This window comes from Somniosus microcephalus, chromosome 4 (assembly GCF_052327205.1).
Source record: "Somniosus microcephalus isolate GS21.2 chromosome 4, FLI_Smic_1.0, whole genome shotgun sequence".
Lineage (NCBI taxonomy): Eukaryota > Metazoa > Chordata > Chondrichthyes > Squaliformes > Somniosidae > Somniosus > Somniosus microcephalus.
This window is the reverse complement of record NC_140990.1, coordinates 178,724,382-178,740,330: the sequence shown is the minus strand read 5'-3', so window position 1 is coordinate 178,740,330 and position 15,949 is coordinate 178,724,382. Positions and strand designations below refer to the sequence as shown.

The following is a 15,949-nucleotide window of genomic DNA, read 5'->3' as shown; positions in this document are numbered from 1 at the left end:
GTAAAAGATCCCATGACATTATTTCGAAGGCGAACAGGGGAGTTTTCTCCCCAGTATCCTGGCTAATATTCATCCCTCAACCAACATCACTCAAACAGTTTATCTGGTCAATATCATATTGCAGTTTGTGGGACCTTGCTGTGTGCAAATTGGCTGCTGCGTTTCCTACATTACAACAGTGACTACACTTCAAAAGTCACTGACTATAAAGTTCTTTGTGACACCCTGAGGTCATGAAAGGCGCTATAGAAATGCAAGTCTTTCTCTTTTTTGCCTGTAAAACAGGTTTGCGAGGTTAAGGGCTGACTGATCCTGGCATCGGCTATAAACAGGCACTAACCGTAGAAAATGAGTGGGATCCTGAAGTCAGAACTGAACTCCTGAAGCAAAGAAATCTGAATGTTAACAAGAAACTGGTGAAAACCCAATTAGTCTGTGATTCGTCTGTAGGAGTTAAACACATTCACTGCAGTGATAGTGAGGTGCTCCATCGGTCCCCTGTTTAGGTGACAGCACACCTGGCAGTCTCTGCAATGAATGCACTGAACTTAGTTAGAGATGAGTGACTGACCAGGTGAATGGGTACAAGGCTCTATTGTGCAACCCTATAAAAACAGGAACTTTAAAAAGTACAGTGGAACCTCTATTATATGGCATAGCGAAGGAGGAGATAATGGAAGTTGACAAATAATTTAGCGATGGCCTAAGGCATGGGAATAAATATGATTCGTATTTATATATATCCCTTCACATCAATATCTCAAAATACTTCACACACCAAGTTACTTTTGGAGAATTGGAGGAGTGCAGCGATCTTGGAGGGTTGTAGGGCTGGAGGAATTAGAGATAGGGAGGGGCGAGGCCATGGAAGGATTTGAAATCAAGAATGAGAATTTTAAAATTGAGGCATTATCGACCGGGAGTCAATGTAGGTCGGCGAGCACAGGGGTAATGGGTGAACGGGACTTGGTGCGAGTTAGGATACGGGCAGCAGAGTTTTGGATGAGCTCAAGTTTACAGAGAGCATTGGAATAGTCGAGTCTAGAGGTAACAAAGGCATATCAATCTGTTTATTGATGGTATTTTTATTTTTTTATTTATTCATTCACAGGATATGTGCATCACTGGCAAGGCCAGCATTTATTGCCCATCCCTAATTGCCCTTGAGAAGGTGGTGGTGAGCCGCCTTCTTGAACTGCTGCAGTCCGTGTGGTGAAGGTACTCCCACAGTGCTGTTAGGGAGGGAGTTCCAGAATTTTGACCCAGCGACAATGAAGGAACGGCGATATATATCCAAGTCAGGATGGAGAGTAATTTGCAGGGGAACTTGGAGGTGGTGGTGTTCCCATGCACCTGCTGCCCTTGTCCTTCTAGGTGGTAGAGGTCGCAGGTTTGGGAGGTGCTGCCGAAGAAGCCTTGGCGAGTTGCTGTAGTGCATCTTGTAGATGGTACACACTGCAGCCACGGTACGCCGGTGGTGGAGGGAGTGAATGTTTAAGATGTTAGATGGGGTGCCAATCAAGTGGGCTGCTTTGGCCTGGATGGTGTCGAGCTTCTTGAGTGCTGTTGGAGCTGCACTCATCCAGGCAAGTAGAGAGTATTCCATCATACTCCTGACTTGTGCCTTGTAGATGGTGGAAAGGCTTTGGGGAGTCAGGAGGTGAGACACTCGCCGCAGAATACCTAGCCTCCAACCCGCTCTTGTTGCCACAGTATTTATGTGGCTGGTCCAGTTAAGTTTCTGGTCAATGGTGACCCCCAGGATATTGATGGTGGGGGATTCAGCGATGGTAATGCCATTGAATGTCAAGGGGAGGTGGTTAGACTCTCACTTGCTGGAGATAGTCATTGCCTGGCACTTGTGTGGCGTGAATGTTACTTGCCACTTATCAGCCCAAGCCTGAATGTCGTCCAGGTCTTGCTGCATGTGGGCATGGACTGCTTCATTATCTGAGGAGTTGCGAATGGAACTGTGCAATTATCAGCGAACATCCCCACTTCTGACCTTATGATGGAGGGAAGGTCATTGATGAAGTAGCTGAAGATGGTTGGGCCTAGGACACTGCCCTGAGGAACTCCTGCAGCAATGTCCTGGGGCTGTGATTGATCTCCAACAACAACCACCTTCCTTTGTTCTAGATATGACTCTAGCCAGTGGAGAGTTTTCCCTCTGATTCCCATTGACTTCAGTTTTACTAGGGCTCCTTGATGCCACACTCGGTCAAATGCTGCCGTGACGTCAACAGCAGTCACTCTCACCTCACCTCTGGAACTCAGCTCTTTTGTCCATGTTTGGACCAAGGCTATAATGGAGTCTGGAGCCAAGAGGCCTGGGCAGAACCCAAACTGAGCATCGGTGAGCAGGTTATTGGTGAGTAAGTGGTGCTGTCGACGACACCTTCCATCACTTTGCTGATGATTGAGAGTAGACTGATGGGGTGGTAATTAGCCAGATTGGATTTGTTCTGCTTCTTGTGGAAAGGACACACCTGGGCAGTTTTCCACATTGTCGGGTAGATGTCAGTGTTATCGCTGTACTACAACAGCTTGGCTAGAGGCGCAGCTAGTTCTGGAGCACAAGTCTTCAGCACGATAGCCGGGATGTTGTCGGGGCCCATAGCCTTTGCTGTATCCAGTTCGTTCAGCCGTTTCTTGATATCACGTGGAGTGAATCGAATTGGCTGAAGACTGGCTTCTGTGATGGTGGGGACCTCAGGAGGAGGCCGATATGGATTATCCACTCGGCACTTCTGGCTGAAGATGGTTGCAAACGCTTCAGCCTTAACTTTTGCACTCGCGTGCTGGGCTCTGCCATCATTGAGGATGGAGATGTTCATGGAGCCTCCTCATCCCGTTAGTTTAATTGTCCACCACCATTCATGACTGGATGTGGCAGGACTACAGGGCTTTGATCTGATCCGTTGATTGTGGGATTGCTTAGCTCTATCTATAGCATGCTGCTTCCGCTGTTTAGCATGCATCAAGTCCTGTGTTGTAGCTTCAACAGGTTGGCACTTCATTATTAGGTATTCCTTACTATGACTATGTCAGACTGTTGCTTGACTAGTCTGTGGGACAGCTCTCCCAATCTTGGCACAAGTCCCCAGATGTTAGTGAGAACATAAGAACATAAGAAATAGGAGCAGGAGTAGGCCATTCGGCCCCTCGAGCCTGCTCCGCCATTCAATGAGATCATGGCTGATCTGATCTTGGGCTCAGCTCCATTTCCCTGCCCGCTCCCCATAACCCATCACTCCCATATTGTTCAAAAATCTGTCTATCTCCACCTTAAGTATATTCAATGACCCAGCCTCCACAGCTCTCTGAGGCAGAGAATTCCACAGATTTATGACCCTCTGAGAGAAGAAATTCCTCCTCATCTCAGTTTTAAATGGGCGACCACTTATTCTGAAACAATGCCCCCTAATTCTAGATTCCCCCATGAGGGGAAACATTTTCTCTGCATCTACCCTGTCGAGCCCCCTCAGTATCTTATATGTTTCAATAAGATCCCCTCTCATTCTTCTAAACTCCAATGAGTATGGATCCAACCCGCTCAACCTTTCTTCATAAGACAACCCCTTCATCTCAGGAATCAACCTCAAAATGACGGCTGGCCTGGATATCCCTTTCTTGTGTCCGAATCCGAAGCCTAAGTCGATGCCGGGTGGTCCATCCGGTTTGATTCTTCTTATACTTTTTTGTAACGGTTTGATACAACTGAGTGGCTTGCTAGGCCATTTCAGAGGGCAGTTAAGAGTCAACCACATTGCTATTTGGTTGAGGGAAGAATGTTGGTCAGGACTTCAGAGGAAATCACTGCTCTTTTACATGATAACCTGAGTGTCTACCTGAACCACCAGAACAGGCAGTCAGGTTATCGCAATAGTGTCTCATCTGAATGCTACCACCTCCAACGATGCAGCACTCTCTTGCACTGGAGCGTCAACCTAGATAACTGCGAGTGTCGGGCTTGAACCTACAACCTTCTAAGCTGATGAGAGCCAGTTGAAAAATTGCATATAAGGCCCTTGAGCTAACTGCAGCCGAAAGTGACCCAGAGGGAGACAATTCACAGGTATTTCCCCCCCCAATAGGAAACTGCTTAGCTTCTTCCCTGATAAGATGCGTGAGACCGTGGACAATGGCGTAAGATATCACTGCCCAGTGTCCAGCCACTCTGTGTTAGAGTGCATATTTGGGATGTAGGTTTTTGGCATTCTCTGATGGATGAATGATGTGGTGTTGAACCAGAGAGACTAAGGATGTCACACCTTTGACCTGTAGCCTGTGTTGAGTTGACTGATCTCTCAGCATGTGCGACCAAGAAGCTAAGTGATTGGGAGTGCTGTAACAGTCTTGCCATTGTCTTTACGCAGGGCTTATGGCAATACTTTGTGCCCAATAACCTTAAGGATAGGCGACCCTTCAGTATCAAAAGCCAAGGCACGAAGATCGTAAGGATCGACATGGAGACTTTTGCTGAAATAGCTGACCACCACACATTGCAAAAAGTTAAGAAGCTGAAGTGTATTTACCCAAGGTGAGTGAAAATCAAAGAATGCAGTGGGGGCGGGGTGGGGGGGGGGAGGAGGGAGTTGATCACATATATATTGAAAGATAAAAATGGTCTGCAGTGATAGATGGTGGAGTGGCACGAGTGATTGGATGACGAATGCCTGATCCCAGCCCTGCCACTGCAAGCAGGTCCTGGACTAACTTCCTGACGGGGAAGGAGGGTAGGACCACAATCTGGTGTGCTGCACACAGTGGCACAGGGTAGGTTCCCTGCTCCCCCTCTCTTCATCTGAATAATAGCTATTGGACTGAAATCTCACACAGTTAAATTATAGGGAACATAGGAACAGGAGGAGGCCATTAAGCCCCTCGAGCCTGTTCCACCATTCAATTAGATCGTGGCTGATCTGTATCTCAACTCCATTTACCTGCCTTTGTTCTATATCCCTTAATAGCCTTACCCAACAATAATCTATCATTCTCAGATGTGACATTTTCAAAAAAATTGAAAATGTTATTATTGTGGGGGAGACCAAAGGTAGTGGCCATAACTATAAGGTAGTCACTAATAAATCCAGTAAGGAATTCAGGAGAAACTTCTTTACCCAAAGAGTGGTTAGAATGTGGAACTTGCTACCACAGGGAGTGGTTGAGGCGAATGGTATAGATGCATTTAAGGCGAGGCTAGATAAGTGCACAAGGGAGAAAGGAAAATAAGGATATGTTGATAGGGTGAAATGAGGGTGGGAGGAGGCTCGTGTGGCGCATGGACCAGTTGGGCCGAATGGCCTGTTACTGTGCTGTACATTCTATGTATGTAATTCTATGTTTGACCCAGTCTCAACAGAGAGTTCCAGATTTCCACCACCCTTTTTGTGAAATTATCCCACACAGCAGTTATTTTTGCAAGAAAAGTTTGCCTTAAACTCGCCGTTAGTGTCACTTCAGCTACGCGCCCACTGACAAGGTCAATGACTATTTCTTATCTCTTCTATTTAAGCGACGACCAGCTCAGTGAACACTTTATCAAAAATAATTTCTGGAAAATCTTCAAAAAGAATATGATCACCGAGCTCACCAGTAAGTCTCACCGCCATTTGACTATTAGCCAGGGCCCAGGATCTGTACAAGGTGAGGCCGTGTACGAGATTGAAAAAACTGGCATCCTGAACCTTCCTGAAATTGCCAGCAATCCAAGTCTTGTTTACTCAAAGCCTTCGTATTACTTTACGCCTGTTACAAGTGCGAAGGAAGATGCTGGTACCACATTGCCAGAGAGAAAACTCCAACTGATTCATGGAATGGCGAAGTTTCCAGCTAGTATAAACTACCTGCTGTACTGAGCACATCCAGGCTGTTCCAATACACTCTTTGCTTCCCTTTGACTGTGGAACTTCTCAGCCTGTTGTCGTTATTTGTTTACTATTATTTTGCTTCAGTCCCTATTCCCCATTGCTGCGGTCGCTGCAGAAAATTGTGTGTGGATTTTTCTTTCATTCTTTATTGTTCTTTCACAAATTTTATCTCTTACCTTGCTCATTCCCTTCCGGATGGCACCAGCATCACAAGAAGTGTTCATATAATGTGTCCCAGTCAGGAGACTTAGTGAAAGACCCAAGATCACAAAAACCCAATGTCATAAAGACCCAATGTCATAAAGACCATGGGGGAAAAATTCAGTTGGTTTGCACCTCCCGTTAGCACCTTAAGAGGGCGCTAACGGGGCGCAAAGCAACTCGCGCCCGGGTGCGGTGATGTTTGCGCCGCTCGCGAAATTAACTACACATTTTGCGGCGGCACTAAACACTAACGCCACGATCTCCTGCGCCGGCAGATCATGACGTCAGTCGAGTGCGCAACGCCCCGGTAGCGCCCCGGACCGGATATTGAGTGGCGCCCCCTGCCTTACCGCCTGCCGCTAGCAACGACAGGTTGAGGGGAGCGTTTTGCAGTCAGAAAGGGACTGGGGGAGCGCTATTTAAAGGCAACCACTTCCTGCCTTTTGCACCATGCATTCTGAGGGAGAGAGAGAGAGACTTCTGGAAAGATTCAACACTGTGTGAAGGAGTTTTGGGTACTGAGCAGCACTTTGCAGGTTCATTTTGATTTTCCCTTCCTTGCTTCACCAGCGCTCTGAGGTAGCGCCTCGCTCCTCAACCTTTGCGCCTTAAGACAGGTGTGAAGTGCCTCATTTAGCGCTCCAATCACCTCCAGGGGCGATAAAAGCCAAGTTTGCCATCGGAGGCGATAATTAGCGCCAGGCGCTAAACTTTGCGCACGGCCGATAATGGCGCCCCAAACAGGGCGATACTGAATTCCCCCCCCCCCCGATGTCATAAAGACCCAATGCCATAAAGATCCAATGCCAGACAGACCCAATGCCAGACAGACCCAATGCCAGACAGACCCAATGCCAGACAGACCCAATGCCAGACAGACCCAATGTCAGACAGACCCAATATCATGAAGGCCCAATGCCAGACAGACCCAATGCCAGACAGACCCAATGTCAAACACATAGGGCTGGACTTTTTCAAATTCGGTGGGTCCGTGGTGGGCGATGTCCGTGGCGTGTGGGGACCCTGCATCTCTCTCGATCCTGCCCTCCCAACAAGATTTTCTGTTGATGGGGCTTGTTAAGCCCGCCCTGCAAGGTTCCTGGCCAATTAATCGGAAGCAGGTCTGATGATGTCATTTGATGACACATCATCAGCCGGTTTCCTTAAAGGGACCATGTCCACAATCATTTTGACAGTTGCGCTGTCAGTGTTCTGCAGCATTGAGGTGCTGCAAACACTGACAAGCACTGCACAAAGGTGCACGGCTGCACCCAGGCTCTCCCATTACTCCCTCCATATGCTTATGGTACTCTTCCCTTCCAATGGGCAGAAGACACCTCCACAGGACACAAACGCAGCCTGGTTGTACATTTCACAGGAGGACACAAGCAGGGATGTCATCAGGAGGACCAGGCTGCAATGGCGCAAACTTTTCAATGATCTCAGTAGATCACAAAACGTTACTGCAAAGCCTCACTCAACCTCATCCTGCTGTGCCACTCATCACATCCCCATCACTCTGCCTTCCCTACCCTACTCCTGCACACCCTTACTCACACCAACTTACCTTGCACCTCCACCAATCCCTCTCTATCTACATTATCACTTCCCCATCTCACTAGCCACCCCTCACACTCACCCTCATCCTAGTCCAATCATACCAACTAACAACACACAAGGGTAGGCACTTGGGTGTTTTAGCCAATGCTCGTGTAAACTTTCTGTTATTGTGTTGTCAAGCATTGAAATCCTTATTGTCACCACTTTACCGTCTTGGACAGATTTGTGTGCACCTTTGAAAGTGTCTTAGTGAGTTCCAGTGAATGGTGACACACAACATTCCCCTTCCCCCTTCCCCACAGTGATGAGTGTGCATGGAATGGCTTGGACAGTAAAGGGATGCTTTACGGTGCTGGTGTGGGGTGGTGCCAACCTGGTGCATCATATGGCAGCCAGCCTGTACAGTGTTAAGTGAAGCAAATCTGGACATGGTGAGGCCATCACTGGCCTCCCGGGCAGCAATGTGCACGGGTGATGATGCCCTGGATCTAGTGCAGCATCAGTTGATTGCGGAGAAGGTTGGTGTGGATGTTGGAGCTGCTGGTGTGCCCGGTGATGCTGGTGTTGGGGTTGATCATGTTGGGATTCTGAGGACCAAGGTGATATTTTTTCAAGGGCACCGATGCTGATGGAATAGATGGCAGGTGAGGTTGAGATAACAGAAGCGATCTGTCAATGTTGGGATAGGTTGTTCCAAGGAGGTGACAGTGGATAGAGAGATTACTCCAAACACTACAAAAGTGCATAAAGCTCAAAAGTGGGTTCCAAATCATTAATGCTCCAGCTTCTAAGATTGGGAAGTGGACAGCTGTGAAATTGTAGGTTTTAGACCACTTTTGCAGCTTTCACCTATTCACAGCAATCCAGTCATTGAGAACTCGACATACTTACCTGACGTGATAGCCGCTCTCCGGGAACCTCGTTGAAAACCTGGTAAAACAGTAAGTACATGGGAAAAAGGTTCTTAACGGCCTTTTAGTAAGCTTCTAACAATCTAAATTGGCTGACCCGCCGCTTGGTGTCGGGTCTGTTCAGGGATGATAGACCCGATACTTGGGACACTGACAAGGAGGTGGGTTAACAGTGGGTTACCGACCCGCTGTCAATCTTTGTGATTTTCAACAGCGGACCCGCCTCCAAACCCGCACTCTGAGCGCCGGCAAAATTCAGCCCGTAAAGTCAGACACACCCAAAGTCAGACAGACTCAATGTCAGACAGACCCAATGTCAGAGCGACCCAATGCCAGAGCGACCCAATGCCAGAGAGACCCAATGCCAGAGAGACCCAATGCCAGAGAGACCCAATGCCAGAGAGACCCAATGCCAAAGAGACCCAATGCCAGAGAGACCCAATGCCAGAGAGACCCAATGCCAGAGAGACCCAATGCCAGAGAGACCCAATGTCAGACAGACCCAATGCCAGAGAGACCCAATGCCAGACAGACCCAATGTCAGACAGACCCAAATGTCAGACAGACCCAGTACCAGAGAGACCCAATGCCAGGGAGACCCAATGCCAGACAGACCCAATGCCAGAGAGACCCAATGCCAGAGAGACCCAATGCCAGAGAGACCCAATGCCAGAGAGACCCAATGCCAGAGCGACCCAATGCCAGAGAGACCCAATGCCAGAGAGACCCAATGCCAGAGAGACCCAATGCCAGAGAGACCCAATGTCAGACAGACCCAATGCCAGAGAGACCCAATGCCAGACAGACCCAATGTCAGACAGACCCAATGTCAGACAGACCCAGTACCAGAGAGACCCAATGCCAGGGAGACCCAATGCCAGACAGACCCAATGTCAGACAGACCCAGTACCAGAGAGACCCAATGCCAGGGAGACCCAGTACCAGAGAGACCCAATGCCAGAGAGACCCAATGCCAGAGAGACCCAATGCCAGAGAGACCCAATGCCAGAGAGACCCAATGCCAGAGAGACCCAATGCCAGGGAGACCCAGTACCAGAGAGACCCAATGCCAGAGAGACCCAATGCCAGAGAGACCCAATGCCAGAGAGACCCAATGCCAGAGAGACCCAATGCCAGAGAGACCCAATGCCAGAGAGACCCAATGCCAGGGAGACCCAATGCCAGGGAGACCCAATGCCAGGGAGACCCAGTACCAGAGAGACCCAATGCCAGAGGTACCCAATGCCAGACAGACCCAATGCCAGAGAGACCCAATGCCAGAGAGACCCAATGCCAGAGAGACCCAATGCCAGAGAGACCCAATGCCAGAGAGACCCAATGCCAGACAGACCCAATGCCAGAGAGACCCAATGCCAGAGAGACCCAATGTCAGACAGACCCAGTACCAGAGAGACCCAATGCCAGGGAGACCCAGTACCAGAGAGACCCAATGCCAGAGAGACCCAATGCCAGAGAGACCCAATGCCAGAGAGACCCAATGCCAGAGAGACCCAATGCCAGGGAGACCCAGTACCAGAGAGACCCAATGCCAGAGAGACCCAATGCCAGAGAGACCCAATGCCAGAGAGACCCAATGCCAGAGAGACCCAATGCCAGGGAGACCCAGTACCAGAGAGACCCAATGCCAGAGAGACCCAATGTCAGACAGACCCAATGCCAGAGAGACCCAATGCCAGAAAGACCCAGGGTTCGATTTTGCCAAGCACGACAAGACGGGTTTGGAGGCGTGCAAGGTGGTAAAATTGCAAAAAATGGCGGGCGAGCCCAATCCCACCTCCATCCCGCCGCCAAGCAATTTTCCCAAATGCGTGTTTTCTGACCCCCCTTTCCAAGTGGCGGGATAGGCCCTTAACAACCAAGTAATAGCCTCTATAATCCCATTTTGAGAGTCCTTTCCGATTTTTAGTCATTTCCCCCATCCCTCACGCCTCCTCTGGAACACGCCAGGTAATGCTGGCGGCCGCACAAGTGGATTGCTTATGAACAGCTGCAGCTCCACCATTACAAAGGAGTTTTCACCAATGATCATTTGCAGGTGGCAGAACTTTGTTTCAGGTCTGGGGGAACTTTTAGCAGGCATACTCAGTGTTGTGGAAGTTTGTAGCCTGACACCCATCTCCAGTGTGACCTCCTGGGAAATCCCTCTTCCCACCTTGACTAAGCGCTTCCTCAACTGAGGCATATACCAGAAGCATGGCGACCATTTAATTCCTTTCCTCCTGGACATCAGATTCGGATGAAGACCAGCCGCGGCAGCAGCAGAACCATGAGCAACAGCAGCACCAACAGCAGGAGCATCAACAGGAGCGCCAAGCTGCTGCTCACCCACCTGAAGATGCAAAGGACAGAAGGCGCCAGCGCGCGACAATATTGTTGCCCGGGATGCAAGGGATGCACTCATCTTGGCCAGATTTGGTGAGCCTGCACAATCAAACACTTTTGTCTTGCACCTTTTTACCAGAGCATCCACAATGGACAAGAACCTGCGGATTCCATCACTCTGACCACCATACCGACAATTGCAAGGCACCCTAAGCCCTCAATGTGGAAGTCCCATTTGCGAAATGACACAGGTCACAACTTCCACAGTTTGCCATCAGAATTTTTTATCACAACAAGCAACTGGTGGCATTTCAAAAATAAACACAACATAACACCCAAGTGACTACCCTTGTGACTACTTGTGCATTATCTTCCTCTTACACATACTCCTACATGGTGCTTCCCCTGTGGCTTCAGCAGATGTGGAGACCCCTTGCTCACTTTCTTGCTGCTCCTGTCTCGATGCCTTTGGCGGCTGTCCTCTGGGGTGGCAAACCTGTGCGGGCTTTCCAACAGTCTGCTGCTCCTGTGGCTGTGCAGGGGCTGAGACGCCGATCTCAGTTGGGTGAGGACTCTGGTGGGGCTCTGACCGAGGGCTCTGCAGTAGCAGGGTCGTGTGAGCACTTGGAGAGGAGCTCCCACTTCCTTGTTGTCTGCCACCAACATCCCTCTCATGGGTCAGCCCCACTTCAGAGCTAGCAAGTGGCTTGACAGCACCTTGCTGCACTTCAGAAGGACCATGAGGACCCATTTCTGCACTGGAAGTCCTACTCCAGAGAACTTCCATGAAGGTCTGGTTTCTATGCTCAGTAGCTGAATATCGCTCCTCAAGAGATGCCAGTCTATTCTGAACAATTACCATGTTTTCCATACCCTGGTGACTAAGCTCCTCCATGGCCATAGCCATCCTCTCCTCTACGGTAGCCATCCTTACCACGGAGTTAACCATCCTTTCCACGGAGGTTGCCATCCTTTCCACGGTGATGCGTTCATGCGCCAATGCCTCCACAAAGGCTCTGCTCATGTTTGCGTTGGATTCTTCCATTCGCTCCACACTCGTAGCGACCCTGGAGACAAAACCTGCCAGAGACTCCTGCACCTGTTCCTGGAGATCCAGCACCGCTCTCCATCTGGATGGACCCGGAGGCACGGTGTCGACATGCAGCTGAGCCAAGCTGGCAGAGTCCTGCGCCCTCTGACGAGGACTCTCCACTGCTGACCCTGTCTCCACAATCTGCTGATGCTCACTTGTGAGCTGTGATACACCAGGTGCCAACACTACTCTATCTCGCGAAGGTCCCACCGAGGTGTGAGTGTCTGCGCTGGTGCTGGGTGCGCTGAATTCTGCTGAGGCTGCGCCCTCAGAGGTTGCAGCTTCCTCTGAGGAGTCTGGAAGCTCAGGCTCTTCCTCCTGGACAGTGGGGACAGGAGCTTTCGATGGTCCTGTGGGGGAGTAAAGGAAAGAGTTAGAGATGTGAGGTCAAGGTTACATGCACTTTGAATAGTGCAGCTGAACATAAGTCAATCTGTTAGAGCATCAGATTCATTATCAGTGACTCATGCAATGTCAATGAGAGAGATGCCAAACTATTCTGTCACCAGCTTGTGATGCGCCCGCCTGTCCATCCCCCACTTGGGTATCATCCTCGATCCCATCAATTTCCAGGGCCGCCTCCTCCCACGGGGTGAGCTGGGCTACTGAGGGTGACCCTCCTCCTGTCATGGCTCTTTCACTTTTATTGTGGGCTCTCTTTTCCTGCAATGAGGGACACAAGTGGAGTTTGAGTGAGAATGAAGGAGTGAGTGTAGAGAATCTGTAGCATAGATGCTGTAAGTTGTTGTTGTTATTGCATCACAGTGACAGAGAGTGTGAGGGCTGCATGGTCGAATAGTTAAGTGAATATGACCATAGAGAGAGAGGGAATGGGTAAGGGTGCAGGGATGTAAGTGTCAAGTGGGATGTGGAGGAAGAGGTTGGCAAAGCAGAGTGCTGGTGAGGAGAGGCGATAGGGATGAGATTGAGGGTGATGGGAAAGTCATACTCACTTTTCCTGGGCGGAGAAGGTCATGCAACCTCTTCCTGCATTGCAGCCAGGTTCTGCGGCTCTTTGAAATGGAGTTCACCTCCTCGGCCACTCGCAGCCACACAGCTTTTTTCTGCTGGGGTGGCTTTATTCTCCCAGAGGAAGGGAACAGCACCTCCTTATTACATCTGGCTCCGTGCACCAGAGCTTGGAGGGAGGGCTCACCAAAGCGTGGTGCACACTTTTGCTTGATCGCTGAAAATCAATTGCCCAATTAGGGGAAAATCCCACTTTTTCAACACTTCACTTAGACTCGGGGTCCTGACACGATTTCCACCTGACCCGCCCCAGCCCGCCCACACTGGCAAAATCCAGCCCCCAATGTCAGACAGACCCAATGTCAGACGAGACCCAATGTCAGACAGACCCAATGTCAGACAGACCCAATGTGAGGCAGTCCCAATGTCAGACAGACCCAATGTCAGACAGACCCAATGTGAGGCAGTCCCAATGTCAGACAGAACCAATGTCAGACAGATCCAATGACAGACAGAACCAATGACAGACAGAACCAATGACAGACAGAACCAATGACAGACAGAACCAATGACAGACAGAACCAATGTCAGACAGAACCAATGTCAGACAGATCCAATGACAGACAGACCCAATGACAGACAGAACCAATGTCAGACAGATCCAATGACAGACAGAACCAATGACAGACAGAACCAATGACAGACAGAACCAATGACAGACAGAACCAATGTCAGACAGACTCAATGCCAGACAGACCCAATGTCAGACAGACCCAATGTCAGACGAGACCCAATGTCAGACAGACCCAATGTCAGACAGACCCAATGTGAGGCAGTCCCAACGTCAGACAGAACCAATGTCAGACAGAACCAATGTCAGACAGAACCAATGACAGACAGAACCAATGACAGACAGAACCAATGACAGACAGAATCAATGACAGACAGAACCAATGACAGACAGACCCAATGTCAGACGAGACCCAATGTCAGACAGACCCAATGTCAGACAGACCCAATGTCAGACAGTCCCAATGTCAGACAGTCCCAATGTCAGACAGAACCAATGACAGACAGAACCAATGACAGACAGAACCAATGACAGACAGAACCAATGTCAGACAGAACCAATGTCAGACAGAACCAATGACAGACAGAACCAATGTCAGACAGAACCAATGTCAGACAGAACCAATGACAGACAGAACCAATGACAGACAGAACCAATGACAGACAGAACCAATGACAGACAGAACCAATGACAGACAGAACCAATGACAGACAGAACCAATGACAGACAGAACCAATGACAGACAGAACCAATGTCAGACGAGACCCAATGTCAGACAGACCCAATGTCAGACAGAACCAATGTCAGACAGAACCAATGTCAGACAGAACCAATGACAGACAGAACCAATGACAGACAGAACCAATGTCAGACAGAACCAATGACAGACAGAACCAATGACAGACAGAACCAATGACAGACAGAACCAATGACAGACAGAACCAATGACAGACAGAACCAATGACAGACAGAACCAATGTCAGACAGAACCAATGACAGACAGAACCAATGACAGACAGAACCAATGTCAGACAGAACCAATGACAGACAGAACCAATGACAGACAGAACCAATGTCAGACAGAACCAATGACAGACAGAACCAATGACAGACAGAACCAATGTCAGACAGACTCAATGCCAGACAGACCCAATGTCAGACAGACCCAATGTCAGACAGAACCAATGACAGACAGAACCAATGACAGACAGAACCAATGTCAGACAGAACCAATGACAGACAGAACCAATGTCAGACAGACTCAATGCCAGACAGACCCAATGTCAGACAGACCCAATGTCAGACAGAACCAATGTCAGACAGAACCAATGACAGACAGAACCAATGTCAGACAGAACCAATGCCAGACAGACCCAATGTCAGACAGAACCAATGACAGACAGAACCAATGACAGACAGACTCAATGCCAGACAGACCCAATGCCAGACAGACCCAATGTCAGACAGACCCAATGTCAGACAGAACCAATGACAGACAGAACCAATGACAGACAGAACCAATGTCAGACAGACTCAATGCCAGACAGAACCAATGTCAGACAGACCCAATGTCAGACAGAACCAATGACAGACAGAACCAATGACAGACAGAACCAATGACAGACAGAACCAATGTCAGACAGGACCAATGTCAGACAGACTCAATGCCAGACAGACCAAATGTCAGACAGACCCAATGTCAGACGGACCCAATGACAGACGGACCCAATGTCAGAGAGACTCAGGTCGATTTTAGTTCAGGTGCGGGGAATTGGCGGTTTCCCCGAATTTAGTGATTCCGACACGATTGTAAATGGGTCTGTGAGATTGATACAAATTTAACACAATTGGCCAATTAATTTCCAGCGTGTGGGAAGCCTTGGCAATTGAGCATTTCCAGTCAGAAAGTCGCAGATTATGACATCATCATTGCTGCTGCTCTTAAGGTCCACAGCAAGCCTTGCTTCCTCTGCAGGCTTCCAACTTTCAACATTAAGATGGCACAGGAGCCTGCAGGAGGAACGGCCAGCGGGAGGGCCAGATCTGCGCCCAAGTTTGATGAGGCTTCACTACAGGCATTATTGGATGGTGCTAGGGCCCACAGGGAGGTCCTGTTCCCTTCTTCAGAGAGGAAGAGGCCTCCCAGCCAGACCAAGGCTGTGTGGCTACAGGTGGCAGGTCAAGTCAACTCCTTGGGGCTAACACGAAGAACGTGGTTACAGTGCAGGAAAAGATTCCATGACCTTCTTCGCACTGAATGATGTTCCCATCACCCTCAATCTGATCCCCATTGCCTTTCCTCACCAGCACTCAGCTTCAGCAATCTCTTCCTGCACATCCCACTAGACACATCCATGCATCCTTACCCATTCCCTCTCTCTCTATGCTCACATTCACAGAACTATGCCACCATGCAGCCCTCACA

At 49.4% G+C, this 15,949-nt stretch overlaps 1 protein-coding gene across 1 annotated transcript in view; it reads left to right on the top strand.

Annotated features, from left to right (window-relative positions):
- The window catches only part of LOC147120025 (cyclic nucleotide-binding domain-containing protein 2-like), a 114,155-nt gene extending 108,252 nt beyond the window's left edge, over window positions 1-5,903 (top strand). The window contains exons 15-16 of the mRNA XM_085984192.1: window positions 4,380-4,543; window positions 5,519-5,903. Coding sequence (XP_085840318.1) covers window positions 4,380-4,543; window positions 5,519-5,861 — 507 coding nt within the window. The 3' untranslated portion in view covers window positions 5,862-5,903. The remainder of the gene's footprint in view (window positions 1-4,379; window positions 4,544-5,518) is intronic.
- Window positions 5,904-15,949: the final 10,046 nt, after the last annotated feature.